General features: G+C 40.2%; 1 protein-coding gene across 1 annotated transcript in view; it reads left to right on the top strand.

Moving 5' to 3' along the window:
• The window catches only part of ttc33 (tetratricopeptide repeat domain 33), a 53,931-nt gene that overhangs the window by 27,488 nt on the left and 9,979 nt on the right, over positions 1-16,464 (top strand). Inside the window, exon 3 of the mRNA XM_021590585.2 lies at positions 13,469-13,600. Coding sequence (XP_021446260.2) covers positions 13,469-13,600 — 132 coding nt within the window. The remainder of the gene's footprint in view (positions 1-13,468; positions 13,601-16,464) is intronic.

The raw sequence follows: 16,464 nt of genomic DNA, 5'->3' as shown, positions 1-16,464 counted from the left end.
CCATTTCACTCTGTCCCTCCCTCCCCTCTCTCCTAGGTGTCATTGAGAGTAGAGATTAGGCTAGCTAGCCAACAGAGGTGTGTGTGTGTGTGTGGGGGGGGGGGGGGGTGTAATCATAAAGAAGAATAGCGACCTAAACCCGACTGTGATGTAGTCACACCACATGTACCCTGACATACTCCAACAGTATCTGTAACACAATTAACTTTCTCCTTATAGCCTGAACCTTTCCAATAAACATTCTCCCTCCACGCTTTTAATGGCTGACATTATTAACCATGATTATGAAATCTGAGTAGAAATTAATTACGTGACCTATGTGGCAAATAATGAAAGCTTCCGTTATTACCTTCTTTAGGGGAAATGTAATATCATGTTCTTTTACTCATGAAGTGTGCGGTTTTAAATGTTGTTTAACTCTGTCCTCATGTCCTCGACTGTATTCTTGGTTGCTACAGATTAGTCATGCTTTAGAAGGGATACATTAACAGGGTCACACACACACACACACACACAAGTCTACTTGTATGCTGTGTAGCGGAGGAGACATATCCCTCCCGCATTAAGTTATATTCTGATGTGTTTCATTACACATGAATAGTCTGACTGGTCGGTGGAATAAAAATATACAGTGCCTTGCGAAAGTATTCGGCCCCCTTGAACTTTGCGACCTTTTGCCACATTTCAGGCTTCAAACATAAAGATATAAAACTGTATTTCTTTGTGAAGAATCAACAACAAGTGGGACACAATCATGAAGTGGAACAACATTTATTGGATATTTCAAACTTTTTTAACAAATCAAAAACTGAAAAATTGGGTGTGCAAAATTATTCAGCCCCTTTACTTTCAGTGCAGCAAACTCTCTCCAGAAGTTCAGTGAGGATCTCTGAATGATCCAATGTTGACCTAAATGACTAATGATGATAAATACACTCCACCTGGGTGTAATCAAGTCTCCGTATAAATGCACCTGCACTGTGATAGTCTCAGAGGTCCGTTAAAAGCGCAGAGAGCATCATGAAGAACAAGGAACACACCAGGCAGGTCCGAGATACTGTTGTGAAGAAGTTTAAAGCCGGATTTGGATACAAAAAGATTTCCCAAGCTTTAAACATCCCAAGGAGCACTTTGCAAGCGATAATCTTGAAATGGAAGGAGTATCGGACCACTGCAAATCTACCAAGACCTGGCCATCCCTCTAAACTTTCAGCTCATACAAGGAGAAGACTGATCAGAGATGCAGCCAAGAGGCCCATGATCACTCTGGATGAACTGCAGAGATCTACAGCTGAGGTGGGAGACTATGTCCATAGGACAACAATCAGTCGTATATTGCACAAATCTGGCCTTTATGGAAGAGTGGCAAGAAGAAAGCCATTTCTTAAAGATATCCATAAAAAGTGTTGTTTAAAGTTTGCCACAAGCCACCTGGGAGACACACCAAACATGTGGAAGAAGGTGCTCTGGTCAGATGAAACCAAAATTGAACTTTTTGGCAACAATGCAAAACGTTATGTTTGGCGTAAAAGCAACACAGCTGAACACACCATCCCCACTGTCAAACATGGTGGTGGCAGCATCATGGTTTGGGCCTGCTTTTCTTCAGCAGGGACAGGGAAGATGGTTAAAATTGATGGGAAGATGGATGGAGCCAAATAAAGGACCATTCTGGAAGAGAACCTGATGGAGTCTGCAAAAGACCTGAGACTGGGATGGAGATTTGTCTTCCAACAAGACAATGATCCAAAACATAAAGCAAAATCTACAATGGAATGGTTCAAAAATAAACATATCCAGGTGTTAGAATGGCCAAGTCAAAGTCCAGACCTGAATCCAATCGAGAATCTGTGGAAAGAACTGAAAACTGCTGTTCACAAATGCTCTCCATCCAACCTCACTGAGCTCGAGCTGTTTTGCAAGGAGGAATGGGAAAAAAATTCAGTCTCTCGATGTGCAAAACTGATAGAGACATACCCCATGCGACTTACAGCTGTAATCGCAGCAAAAGGTGGCGCTACAAAGTATTAACTTAAGGGGGCTGAATAATTTTGCATGCCCAATATTTCAGTTTTTGATTTGTTAAAAAAGTTTGAAATATCCAATAAATGTCGTTCCACTTCATGATTGTGTCCCACTTGTTGTTGATTCTTCACAAAAAAAGACAGTTTTATATCTTTATGTTTGAAGCCTGAAATGTGGCAAAAGGTCGCAAAGTTCAAGGGGGCCGAATATTTTCGCAAGGCACTGTATGTCCCCATTAGTCCAGTCTCTGTCTTTTGGACGTTCTGCACTTGCTGCAAGACCAGCTATAAGGCTGTCTCAGAGGTGAGATGCCTCTCTCAGAGCCAGAAGACTGGGATGGAGACACAACTCTGACATTTGCCATTCCCTTCCTCTCATCACGTTCCTCCCTTTAACTCACTCAGTTTCTCTGTGATGCTCACAGTCCTCTCTGTCTGTTTGTCCATCCGTCACGCTCGCATGGTCCTTTTGTGTGTTCGTCACTCTGTTCCTTTAAAGTTTTGATTGGTTGGCATGAGATCGATCTCATTGCAGCCATGGCGTCACTTCACTGATGTATTTCTGTTAGGCTGCATGAGAGCATGAATGATGAGGACAAACTTTTTTTGTCCATTGAATATAACGTTTGCCTTAGAAAAACAGTCAAAAACATAAATCACAGAACAAACTAAATTTGAACCCAAGAGATTGGAGTTTTGTTCCTAAGACTGATCCACCATTTGTTATTTTATCACTTTTTAACCTAATACACAACATATATATATTTTTTTATTTATTTCTTAGACTTATGGAGTCACTATTCTCTTCCTGGGCACGTCCTCTCTGGGCCCGCCCTTTCTACCTCAGTACATTACAGCACTAGTTGCTCCTGTGGTCTGCAGTCCAGAGACAGATGGAGTCATTAGCAGTGTATCACTGGAGGTCGCTGTGTATTATGGCCAGTACTCTAACCCTCATTTGTAATGTAATAACAGGTCGTTTACCAGGATCCTGCTGTAACTCGCCTGCCATTGCTGAAATGAATACATAACATAGACCGTAGGACTGCACTATAATGTCAGGACCAATATGTTTTCCAGAGGGGTGATTCCTCACTAAACCAGGACAAAAAAAATAGCATGATTTTTACGAAATGTAATCCTTAAAATATTATTTTTGGAGGAAGGATTGTTAGCATATATTTGATATTTTGATCTTAAAGCATAATTGAGACATCTATTGAAGTTGGAATATTTTTGACTTTTTGGCCTTATATTGTTTAATTTTGTTTGTTTGTTTAATATTGTTTAATTTGTAGGTGCTACAAAGCAAAAATGGTGGTGTCCTGACGCTTTTTTGTTGTTGGACTAAAACTAAAGACTAAAACACCAGGAAATCAGCTCCAAGTCCATTTTTATTTTGGAACTCTGTATCAAAGTATTCCCACGCATAATAGAGCTGTACACTCAATGGCCAGTTTATTGAGTGCACCCATCTGGTACCGGGACGGACTGCCATTTGCCTCCAGAACAGCCTGAATTATTTGGGTAATGGAAACATTGCTCAATTAGTACCAGGGGGCCTAACGTGTGCCAAGAAAATATTCCCCACACCAGGCAGGATGGGGCCATGGACTCGTGCTGCTTACTCCAAATCGTGACCGTGTCAACAGGAACTAGGATTCGTCAGATCAGGCAATGTTTTTCCACTCCTCAATTGTCCAGTGTTGGTGATCCAGCCTGGTCTCATATTTTATTTTTTATTTAACTAGGCAAGTCAGTTAAGAACAAATTGTTATTTACAATGACGGCCTAGGAACAGTGGGTTAACTGCCTTGTTCAGGGGCAGAACAACAGATTTTTACCTTGTCAGCTCAGGGATTCGTTCTAAAAACCTTTTGGTTACTGGCCCAATGCTCTAACTACTAGGCAGCCTACCGCCCCTCATAGACTCGACATAACATAGTAAATGTAAATCCGGGACATTCAAATTATTATGATTTGTTACTTTTGGTATGATTACATGAGGCAGATGGTTACTTAAGGCAAAACTAAAGGAGGGTGGTTTGATGGGTGGGCATATAATGCAAACCACTAGCATCCCGCAAAGGTTGTGTGATCAAATCTCATCAACAGCATGGTCATTACACCTTGTGCTAGGGACAATAAAATGCCATTCTAAATGTGCAGCTTTGTCACACACAACAATGCCACAGATGTCTCAAGTTTTGAGGGTGTGTGCAATTGGTATGCTGACTGCATGAATGCCCACCAGAGCTCCTGCCAGAGAATTTAATGTTAATTTCCCTACCATAAGCTGCCTCCAACATTGTTTTAGAGAATTTGGCTGTATGTCTAACCGGCCTCCCAACCACAGGCAATTGTGCGTGGGTACAGGTTAGTCGAGGTAATTTGTACATGAAGGTAGAGGTGAAGTGTCTATGCATAGAAAATAAAGATTGAGTAGCAGCACTGTAAAAACAAAGGGGGGTCAATGTAAATAGTCCGGGTGGCTATTTGATTAATTTAGCATGATAATGCACGGCCTCATATCGCAGGGACCTGTACACAATCCCTGGAAGCTGAAAATGTCCCAGTTCTTCCATGGCCTGCATACTCACCAGACATGTCACCCATTGAGCACGTTTGGGATGCTCTGGATCAACATGTACAACAGCATGTTCCAGTTCCCACCAATGTCCAGCAACTTCACACAGCCATTGAAGAGGAGTGGGACAACATTCCACAGGCCACGAGCCTGATCAACTCTATGCAAAGGAGATGTCGTACTGCATGAGGCAAATGGTGGTCACACCAGATACTGACTGGTTTTCTGATCCACGCCCATACTTAAAAAAAAGAAAGATATGTGACAAGGGCTGTGGAGGTCACAAAATTTCATCAAGTAAATAACTGCCGGGTGTCATGGTAATTGACACAAACTTTTAGCATCTCGTGGCTTCCCTACAAGCCACTGATGCAGACCTTTGGAACATCTACATTTGAAAAAGTCAAAAATCCATGTAATATAGCCTACACCTTCACAATAAATCCATGATTTATTTTAGACAGGTCTAAAGAAACATGGAATTAAGAAAATGTAGTCTATTTTAGAAGAACAGAATAGCATACTCTGAGTTGTCCTTATGTTAGGTCCTCATCTGGCTGTGCCATATTGCTGTGGGCTACACTAGTTCATTTAGCAGACAAGATGTGATTAGAATTCTGTGACCTTTTACATTTTATAGTATGAAGAATAAAATTGAACAAAGCTGAATAAAATATAAAGGATATGTTCTCGAAACGATTTGAGGGACATATTCAGTGTTAAGCAGTTATCAAAGAAATAGGTACTCCTATATGCTTAATTTAGAGTTATTAATGTAACTTTAGTTGTTCTACAAACGTTGGGCTATATGTTTTGATTTTTAATACATTGAAAGGTTCCATGATGCGACTAATGATTATTTGAAAATAGTTGCATGAAAGGCATGAGCTCTGCTTTGTTTTTCTTCACAGGCTGTACACGCTTCATCTCTTATTCAAAATTTGACAAGCACTTGATAATGCCTTGAATTTCCTGGCAGCATCACCTTTTGTGTGGCCGTAATCCTCCCTAAACAAAATCCATGCCTTTTGCGGCCAGTGGCTATTGTGCCCTTGGCTGAATATAATAATGATAATTCCCTTCTCCTATAGTGCTGCTTGCTCCGAAGCACCTCTCACTCACATGGCTCTCCATTACGTGATTGGTCTTTCTCACAGGCTACAAGTGAAGACAGACACATCTGGGACGCAACTGCACAAGTCCTTATCCAATTCCGAGTTCCATATTTAAGATATCGGAAGAACTGTCCACAATTACTTTTCGTCAGCCAACAAGATGAGTAGGCCTACCGAACAGAAAAAGCTTTTTATTTTTTATTTGACCTTTATTTAACTAGGCAAGTCAGTTAAAACAAATTCTTATTTTCAATGACGGCCTAGGAACAGTGGGTTAATAGCCTATGTCCATCTACTATCCCCAATACTTCAAAAGTTGACCTATTCTGTGCGAGAAATTAATATTCCAAACATAGTCTGGGACAGTTGTGGGATGCGATAGATCTCAAATTAATACATCCACTAGCATAAAAACACTTGTTTTATGCAATGAGGCTGACGTAACGGATCAGAAAGTTTAGCTTAAAATGTTAATAAACTATTAAGCTATTTCTTCACATTATAAGCGCAGCAATGTGCACACCGCAGTAGGCTATAAGCGTGAATATTCCATTAGTGGGAAAACAACATTATCAAAAGTGATCGCAAAGGTGCATTTTTATTGTGAATATTATTTTCCCCCAACTTGAAACATTTCTTATGTATGCCAGTTAGCCTCTACATCCCTTGTAAAGCGGATTAATGTGCTTAATTTTAAGAAGTTATTTGACCACTTTCGTTGTGATACAAAACATATAGGCCTACAGTGCATTCAATTCAGCCTTTTCAACTTTTTCCACATTTTGTTATGTTACAGCCTTATTTAAAAGTTGATTAAATTGTTGATTACCCTCATCAATCTGCACAATACCCCATAATGACAAAACAAAAAGGGTTTATTTTTTATTTTAGCAAATGTATTAAACAATTTGAAATCACATTTACATAAGTATTCAGACCTTTAAGTCAGTACTTTGTTGAAGCACCTTTGGCAGCAATTACAGTCTTGAGTCTTCTTGGGTGTATGATGCTACAAGCGTGGCACACCTGTATTTGGAGAGTTTCTCCCGTTCTTCTCTGCAGATCCTCTCAAGCTCTGTCAGGTTGGATGGGGAGGGTTGCTGCACAGCTATTTTGCAGGTCTCTCCAGAGATGTTAGATCGGGTTCAAGTCTGGGCTCTGGCTGGGCAAATCAAGGACATTCAGAAACTAGTCCTTGAAGCCACCCCTGCGTTGTCTTGGCTGTGTTCTTAGGGTTGTTGTCCTGTTGGAAGGTGAACCTACGCCACTAGTATGAGGTCCTGAGCACTCTGGAGTAGGTTTTCATGAAGGATCTCTCTGTACTTTGCTCCGTTCCTCTTTCCCTCAATCCAGACTACTCTCCCAGTCCCTGTCGCTGAAAAACATCCCCACACCATGATGCTGCCAACCTAGCTTTACTGTAAGGATGGTGCCAGGTTGCCTCAGACCAGATAATCTTGTTTCTCATGGTCTGAGAGTCTTTAGGTTCCTTTTGGAAAACTCCAAGCGGGCTGTCGTGCCTATTACTGAGGAGTGACTTCCGTCTGGCCACCTTACCCTAAAGACCTGATTGGTGGAGTGCTGCAGAGATGGTTATCCTTCTGTAATGTTATCCCATCTCCACAGAGGAACTCTGGAGCTCTGTCAGAGTGACCATCAGTTTCTTAGTCACCTCCCTGATCAAGGCCCTTCTCCCCCGATTGGTCAGTTTGGCTGGGCGTCCAGCTTTAGGAAGAGTCTTGGTGTTTCCAAACATCATTTAGTCACCATTTAATAATGATGAAGGCCACTGTATTCCTGGGGACCTTCAATGCAGACATTTTTGGTACCCTTCCCCAGATCTTTTCCTTTGACACAATCCTGTTTCGGAGCTCTATGAACAATTCCTTAAACCTCATGGCTTGGTTTTTGCTCTGACATGCACTGTCAAATTGTGGGACCTTATATAGACAGGTGTGTGTGCCTTTCCAAATCATGTCCAATCAATTGAATTTACCACAGGTGGGCTCCAATCAAGTTGTAAAAACATCTCAAAGATAATCAATGGAAACCGGATGCAGATGAGCTGAATTTCGAGTCTCATAGCAAAGGCTCTGAATACTTATGTAAATGAGTTATTTCTGTTTTATATTTTTAAATGTGCAAACATTTCTAAAAACCTGTTTTCGCTTTGTCATTATGGGGTATTGTGTGTAGATTGAGAGAAAAAAATCAATGTGATCCATTTTAGAATAAGACTAACGTAACAAAATGTGGAAAAAGAGAAGTGGTCTGAACACTTTCCGAATGCACTGTATGGGTACGGCTACGTGAGGTGTGAGACTATAATTAGAAAAAGTTGCCAAAATAAATCATTTCTTGTCTTACGCTGGGCATCATTCACAAGTGAAAATATATAATTTACAAGTGATAGGCTAATATTTGTTACCTGTCAGACTATTCTTAATTTAATCTTGTCTTTATGTATTCTAAATAATATATGTTTAAATATAATATGTGTTTATGTATTCTAAATAATATTTGTTTTGATTTAGAGTGGACCATTATCATGCACCTTTCTCGAATCAGTGGCTGGGGAAAAAATATGCATGTCATCTATGCAATTAAATAGCGAATGGAGAAATCCATAGATGATGGCCTAATGAATTCATTTCAATTGACTGATTTCCTTATATGGACTGTTTATTTTTTTGTATTTACGACTTTTAAGCCACTTTGCAACTACTTAGCGTGTTTTCGAACCCTTCCCCTAATCTTAACCCTTTAAATGGATAAAATGGGATTTTGGCATTGAGGCCTTTTATCTACTTCCCTGGAGTCAGATGAACTTGTGGACACCATTATCATGTTTTTCTGTCCGGTATGTAGGAAGTTAGAGGTAGTTTTGCGAGCCAATGCTAACTAGCATTAGCATCATGACTGGAAGTCTATGGGTATCTTCTAGTAAATACCCCTGCCAATTTCCCGAAATATTCCTTTAACCTAACTCCTAACCTTAATCCTAACCCTTAGCCTAGCTAACGTTAGCCACAACAAATTGGAATTAATAAAATTTTGGAAACATATTGTACGTTTTGCAAATTTGCAACATATTGTACATTTTTAGCAAATTCGTAACATATGATACGAATTGTAATTCATAACTTGTCATGCAAAATGGATGATGGACATCCACAAATTAATGCATACCATACAAAAAGTAACATATACTAAATTGAGTGTCCTGGATTTACGTAAAGAATAATACGAAATTCTGAGACCAGGCTGGGTGATCATGTGCCCACTGAAGCCGCCACTTGTTTTTAGCTGATAGGAGTGGAACCAGGTGTGGTCGTCTGCTGTAATAGCCCATCCATGACAAGGACTGATGAGTTGTTCCGTTCTGCATACCACTGTTATACTGCACCGTTATTTGTCTGTTAGTTTGCACGATTCTTCCCATTATCTTTCGACTTCTCATCAACAAGCTGTTCTCGCCCACAGGACTGTCGCTGACTGGAGGTTTTACTTTTGTCGCACCATTCTCGCTAAAACCCTAGACACTGTTGTGCACGGAAAGCCCAGGAAGCTGGCCATTTCTGAGATACTGGAACCTGCGTGCCGGGCAGCAACGATCATACCATGCTCAAAGTGTCTTAGGTCACTCGTTTTGCCCATTCTAACATTCAATCGAACAGTAACTGAATGCCTCGATGCCTGTCTGATAGCTTTATATAGCAAGCCACGTCCCTGTGACTCACTGTCTGTTGGAGAGAACCATTTTCAGGGTGATGTACCTGATAAACTGGCAACTCAGTGTATGTGATCGTATAACAGATGTAAGCAAGGTTTGAAATGATTATGTTTTGGTCAAATATTATATATGTTTGTGCTTCTTGTGGCTATTTGTAATTATGTTCCGGCTCGCTGACCATCAGCTATAGAAAATATCAGCCTGCGGCTGAATCTAGTTGTTGATCTCTGCTGTAGGTAGACACGCCATAACAGCTCTTTTTTTGTGTCGAGTGTTCATGCAGAGGTGTTGTAACGCCTTCGACTAGATTTTGTGTATAGAGCACACTTCTGGCAAAACAGAATTCAGTATTTCCTCCAGGTTTTCTGCAATGTTGCAAACTAACATAAGCAAAAACTCTGCAGAATATGTCCTACCCAGTGACAAACAACATGCATTACCCCTTCTACCGCCATATGGGGGAGGGTTGTTAAAATTTAACATAAAATTAAATTTGGCGCTGGAAGCCAGCAGACCATGCGAGCCGTTTCTACGAATTCAAAATACTCCAGACTTCCAAAGGAGGCGTGACAACAACATGGAGGTATGGCTATGCGAGACTACATTGCCTACTATGTCAATCTGTATAAAATGGGCCATAACTTTAAAATTAGCAGAGATCCTACTCTCAAACTTTGAAAAGCCCGTGGAGTATATTATGCTCAATATTATAAAATATTTGGCTAATCAAAAATGGTAGATGTTCGAAATGAATGTATATAGATTTCAATATTTATTAATTCATTTTTTGTTGTTGAATTTAAAGTACTATTCATATTATAGAACAAAGCTTCATATGACACCGATTCTTGCTTTTGTACCACTCACAGTTGAAACATTATGGAGTCTTAAAGAAGGCCTGGCTAAGGCCAAAATGTCAACAATATTCCAACTTCAATTAATTATTTCTCAATTATGCTTTTCGATACAAATGTAAAATACAGTGGGGCAAAAAAAGTATTTAGTCAGCCACCAATTGTGCAAGTTCTCCCACTTAAAAAGATGAGAGGCCTGTAATTTTCATCATAGGTTCACTTTACTATGACAGAGAAAATGAGAAAAAAAAATCCAGAAAATCACGTTGTAGGATTTTTAATGAATTTATTTGCAAATTATGGTGGAAAATAAGTATTTGGTCAATAACAAAAGTTAATCTCAATACTTTGTTATATACCCTTTGTTGGCAATGACAGAGGTCAAACATTTTCTGTAAGTCTTCACAAGGTTTTCACACACTGTTGCTGGTACAGTGCCTTGCGAAAGTATTCGGCCCCCTTGAACTTTGCGACCTTTTGCCACATTTCAGGCTTCAAACATAAAGATATAAAACTGTATTTTTTTGTGAAGAATCAACAACAAGTGGGACACAATCATGAAGTGGAACGACATTTATTGGATATTTCAAACTTTTTTAACAAATCAAAAACTGAAAAATTGGGCATGCAAAATTATTCAGCCCCTTTACTTTCAGTGCAGCAAACTCTCTCCAGAAGTTCAGTGAGGATCTCTGAATGATCCAATGTTGACCTAAATGACTAATGATGATAAATACAATCCACCTGTGTGTAATCAAGTCTCTGTATAAAAGCACCTGCACTGTGATAGTCTCAGAGGTCCGTTAAAAGCGCAGAGAGCATCATGAAGAACAAGGAACACACCAGGCAGGTCCGAGATACTGTTGTGAAGAAGTTTAAAGCCGGATTTGGATACAAAAAGATTTCCCAAGCTTTAAACATCCCAAGGAGCACTGTGCAAGCGATAATATTGAAATGGAAAGAGTATCAGACCACTGCAAATCTACCAAGACCTGGCCGTACCTCTAAACTTTCAGCTCATACAAGAAGACTGATCAGAGATGCAGCCAAGAGGCCCATGATCACTCTGGATGAACTGCAGAGATCTACAGCTGAGGTGGGAGACTCTGTCCATAGGACAACAATCAGTCGTATATTGCACAAATCTGGCCTTTATGGAAGAGTGGCAAGAAGAAAGCCATTTCTTCAAGATATCCATAAAAAGTGTTGTTTAAAGTTTGCCACAAGCCACCTGGGAGACACACCAAACATGTGGAAGAAGGTGCTCTGGTCAGATGAAACCAAAATTGAACTTTTTGGCAACAATGCAAAACGTTATGTTTGGCGTAAAAGCAACACAGCTGAACACACCATCCCCACTGTCAACCATGGTGGTGGCAGCATCATGGTTTGGGCCTGCTTTTCTTCAGCAGGGACAGGGAAGATGGTTAAAATTGATGGGAAGATGGATGGAGCCAAATAAAGGACCATTCTGGAAGAGAACCTGATGGAGTCTGCAGAAGACCTGAGACTGGGACGGAGATTTGTCTTCCAACAAGACAATGATCCAAAACATAAAGCAAAATCTACAATGGAATGGTTCAAAAATAAACATATCCTGGTGTTAGAATGGCCAAGTCAAAGTCCAGACCTGAATCCAATCGAGAATCTGTGGAAAGAACTGAAAACTGCTGTTCACAAATGCTCTCCATCCAACCTCACTGAGCTCAAGCTGTTTTTCAAGGAGGAATGGGAAAAAAATTCAGTCTCTCGATGTGCAAAACTGATAGAGACATACCCCAAGCGACTTACAGCTGTAATCGCAGCAAAAGGTGGCACTACAAAGTATTAACTTAAGAGGGCTGAATAATTTTGCACGCCCAATTTTTCAGTTTTTGATTTTTAAAAAAAGTTTGAAATATCCAATAAATGTCGTTCCACTTCATGATTGTGTCCCACTTGTTGTTGATTCTTCACAAAAAAATACAGTTTTATATCTTTGTTTGAAGCCTGAAATGTGGCAAAAGGTCGCAAAGTTCAAGGGGGCCGAATAGTTTCGCAAGGCACTGTATGTGTTCCATTTCCTAATAATTGCTCCCACAGTAGATTTCTTCAAACCAAGCTGCTTACCTATTGCAGATTCAGTCTTCCCAGCCTGGTGCAGGTCTACAATTTTGTTTCTGGTGTCCTTTGACAGCTCTTTTGTCTTGGCCATAGTGGAGTTTGGAGTGTGACTGTTTGAGGTTGTGGACAGGTGTCTTTTATACTGATAACAAGTTCAAAACAGGTGCCATTAATACAGGTAACGAGTGGGGGACAGAGGAGCCTCTTAAAGAAGAAGTTAAAGAAGAAGTTACAGGTCTGTGAGAGCCAGAAATCTTGCTTGTTTGTAGGTGACCAAATACTTATTTTCCACCATAATTTGCAAATAAATTCATTAAAAATCCTACAATGTGATTTTCTGGATTTCTATTTCTCATTTTGTCTGTCAGAGTTGAAGTGTACCTATGACGAAAATTACAGGCCTCATCTTTTTAAGTGGGAGAACTTGAACAGTTGGTGGCTGACTAAATACTTTTTTGCCCCACTGTATATGTCAACAATCCTTCCTCAAAATGAAACTTTGTGAAAATCCCCCAAATTATGGTATTTTTTTGTTCTGGTTTTGTGAGGAATCACCCACATCACTAGGACTGGCTCCTCTGTCACACACGCAGAAGGATGTACATACGCAGGCCAGGCACGCATAGAGATCAATCCTTTGGTGCCGAGTGCTGTGATCTCATTTCCTGCTGACTCTGCTGAACCTACCAACAGGCCTCGGATATCTCTGTCACTGATATTGGAGGTGTGCGTCTCACTGTCTGAAAATGCATTTTATTTTTCTAAAAAGAAAACGATCCATCTTCACAATCCTGACTGAGCTATTACTCTGAGCTCCCTGTTTATAACTTTTCAGTGTTCCCTGATCAATCATGTCATGTCATGGTAGTTATTACAATTTTATGAAAACAATGTATAGAATGGTGCATTATTGAACAGGGAACATATGACTCTTTAAATGATTTCTTTTTTTAATCCCACAACCCCAAGACAACACACATACACACACTATTTTATTTTCATATTGGTGCAGCATATTGTTTGACCATTGCATTCTGAACCTTGACTTGCAGGTGCTGACCGTCCTGCAAGAGGTGTTCCCGGCGGTGCAGGCAGCAGAGATGGCTGTGAAGCTCCGCCCCCTGTGGTGGGAGGGCTGGCAGACACTGGGCCGCGCCCAGCTTAGTCTGGGAGAGGTGGACCTGGTCAGTATTACCGTACATTTGTCATACTATTGTGCCAGCCTGGACCTTTTGAGCAACGATGGAGGATGTGTAACCAGGCCAGCTTGGTTGGCCCGGGTAGGTTTTGCGCTGTAGTGTGACAAGCATTCAAGTTGTGTTTTATGCACAACTAGGTAGTCTAACTTGAGATCCAGGCGCATAAAAACCAAGATATTAGTGCATAATGCACTTCTCCCTTTGACATCAATGCAAGGTTTAAGTGAACAACTGTGTAATGCACCTCATGTTAGGTTTCAGTCCACTGTAGGGAGGTGAGTCTGCAGAGAAGTGGCCCTAGCTTGTCTGTCATCCCCACATACACTAATGTGCCAGTCATTACCCTGAGCTGCTATTTATAACTGTTCTCTGTGTAATAAAGTGGCTCTTCTTTAAAAGCACATCCAAGTGCCCGGGGCATGGAAGATTACTTGAAGTGCCCAACAGTGCTCACCTGAACCTCTCTGTACAGTGGGTATCATAAGTATTCAGCCCCTTGGATTTCTTCATGTGTTATCGTTACAAAATGGGATTAAAATGGATTTAATTGTCATTTTTTTGTCAAAATGGAAGGACTGATCTACATTTTTTTTAAACGTTCATGAAAAATGAGAAAGTATTCACACCCCTGAGTTAATACATGTTAGAATCACCTTTGGCAGTGATTACAGCTGTGAGTCTTCATGGGTAAGTCTCTAAGAGCCTTGCACACCTGGATTATGCAATATTTGCCCGTTTTTGTTATTTTCAAAATTATTCAAGCTCTGTCAAGGTGTTGGCGATAATGGCAAGACAGCAATTTTCAAGTCTTGCCATGCAGATTTAAGTCAGAACTGTAACTTGGTCACTCAGGAACATTAACTGTCTTCTTGGTAATCAATTCCAATGTTGATTTGGCCTTGTTTTGTAGGTTATTGTCCTGCTGAAAGGTACATTCGTCTCCCAGTGTCTGGTGTAAAGCAGCCTGAAGTAGGTTTTCCTGTAGGATTTTGCCTGTGCTTAGTTCCAGACCATTTTATTTGTATCCTGCATAACTCCAGAGTCTTTGCTAATGTCAAGCATAACCATACCATGAAGCAACCACCACCATGCTTGAAAATAAGGAGGCAGTTACTCAGTGATGTGTTGTTGGATTTCCCCCAAATATAATGCTTTGCATTTAGGCCAAACGGTTTGTTCCTTTTGCAATATTACTTTGGTGGAATATTATTTTATTCTGTGTGTTTTTATTTTCACTCTGTCTTGTTGTTGATCCAGCCTCCGTTTTCTCCCATCACAGCCATTGAATTCTGTAGCTGTTTTAAAATCACCAATGGCCTCATGGTGACATCCCCAAGCAGTTTCCTTCCTGTCTTGCAGCTCATTTTAGAAGGACGACTGTATCTTTGATGTGTCTAGTTGGTTTAATACATCATCCCCAGCATAATTATTAACTTGACCATGCTTAAAGGGATATTAAATGTCTGATTTTGTTATTGTTACCCATCTACCAATCATTGCCCTTCTTTGAGGCTTTCAACAAGCTACCTCTTCTTTATAGTTGAATATGTGCTTGAAATCCAGTACTTGACTGTGTGGGGGCCAGAGAAGGGGGTAGTTAGTCATTCAAAAATCATCTCAATCCCTATTATAATTTATTATGTAATTTGTTAAACCAAATTTGACTCTAGAATTAAGACGCTTTCCTAAAAAAAGAAGTGAATACTAATGCAAAGAGGATATTGAATTTTCTTTTTAATTTGACATTATGGAGAGTTTTGTGTAGATCAATAAAAATAACACAACAAAATGTGAACAAAATCTAAAGGGGGTGAATGATTTCCACTCAGTGGCAACCCGTCATTCAGGGCAGGTGGGGCACCTTTTTTATATATACACAGTACCAGTCAAAAGTTTGGACAACCCTACTTATTCTAGGGTTTTTCTTTTATTTTTACTATTTTCTACATTGGAATAATTGTGAAGACATCAAAACTATGAAATAACACATATGGAATCATGTAGTAACTAAACAAGTGTTAAACAATTCAAATATATTTTATATTTGAGATTCTTCAAAGTAGCCACCCTTTGCCTTGACAGCTTTGTACACTCTTGGCATTCTCACAACCAACTTCACATGGAATGCTTTTCCAACAGTCTTTAAGCAGTTGTAGGCTGCTTTTCCTTCTCTGTGGTCCAACTCATCCAAAACCATCTCAATTGGGTTGAGGTCGGGTGATTGTAGAGGCCAGGTCATCTGATGCAGCACGGCATCGCTCTCCTTCTTGGTCAAATAGCCCTTACACAGTCTGGAGGTGTGTGGGATCATTGTCCTGTTGAAAAACAAATGATAGTCCCACTAAGCGCAAACCAGATGGGATGGTGTATCGCTGCAAAATTCTGTGGTAGCCATGCTGGTTAAGTGTGCCTTATTCTAAATATATCACAGACAGTGTCACCAGCAAAGCACACAACATCACACCTCTTCCTCCATGCTTCACAGTGGGAACAACACGTGTCTCACAAAGACATGGCAGTTGAAACCATAAATCTCATATTTAGACTCATCAGACCAAAGGACAGATTTCCACCAGTCTAATGTCCTGTTCAAGTGAGCGCAGCACCACAAGGTGAGTTAAAAAATGTATTGTATGCTGCTGCATAAATGATGTAAGATGCCTGGGAGATATGTACACTGTAGCTAAGAAAGTTATACTAAGTGTATGTTGTGTAGTAAGCTGTTTGTATCCTATGTGCCTCACCCTAATAATGTGGTCCCTTTCCCCTATTAATTTCACCTACTGTTCTGACTTGGTGGTGCACATGTAGCTTATAGCCTGTTTTAGAGAAATGTAATCATAGAATAT

The sequence above is a fragment of the Oncorhynchus mykiss genome, chromosome Y, assembly GCF_013265735.2.
Source record: "Oncorhynchus mykiss isolate Arlee chromosome Y, USDA_OmykA_1.1, whole genome shotgun sequence".
NCBI lineage: Eukaryota > Metazoa > Chordata > Actinopteri > Salmoniformes > Salmonidae > Oncorhynchus > Oncorhynchus mykiss.
The sequence above is the reverse complement of the archived record's forward strand: the minus strand, read 5'-3'. Positions and strand labels throughout refer to the sequence as shown.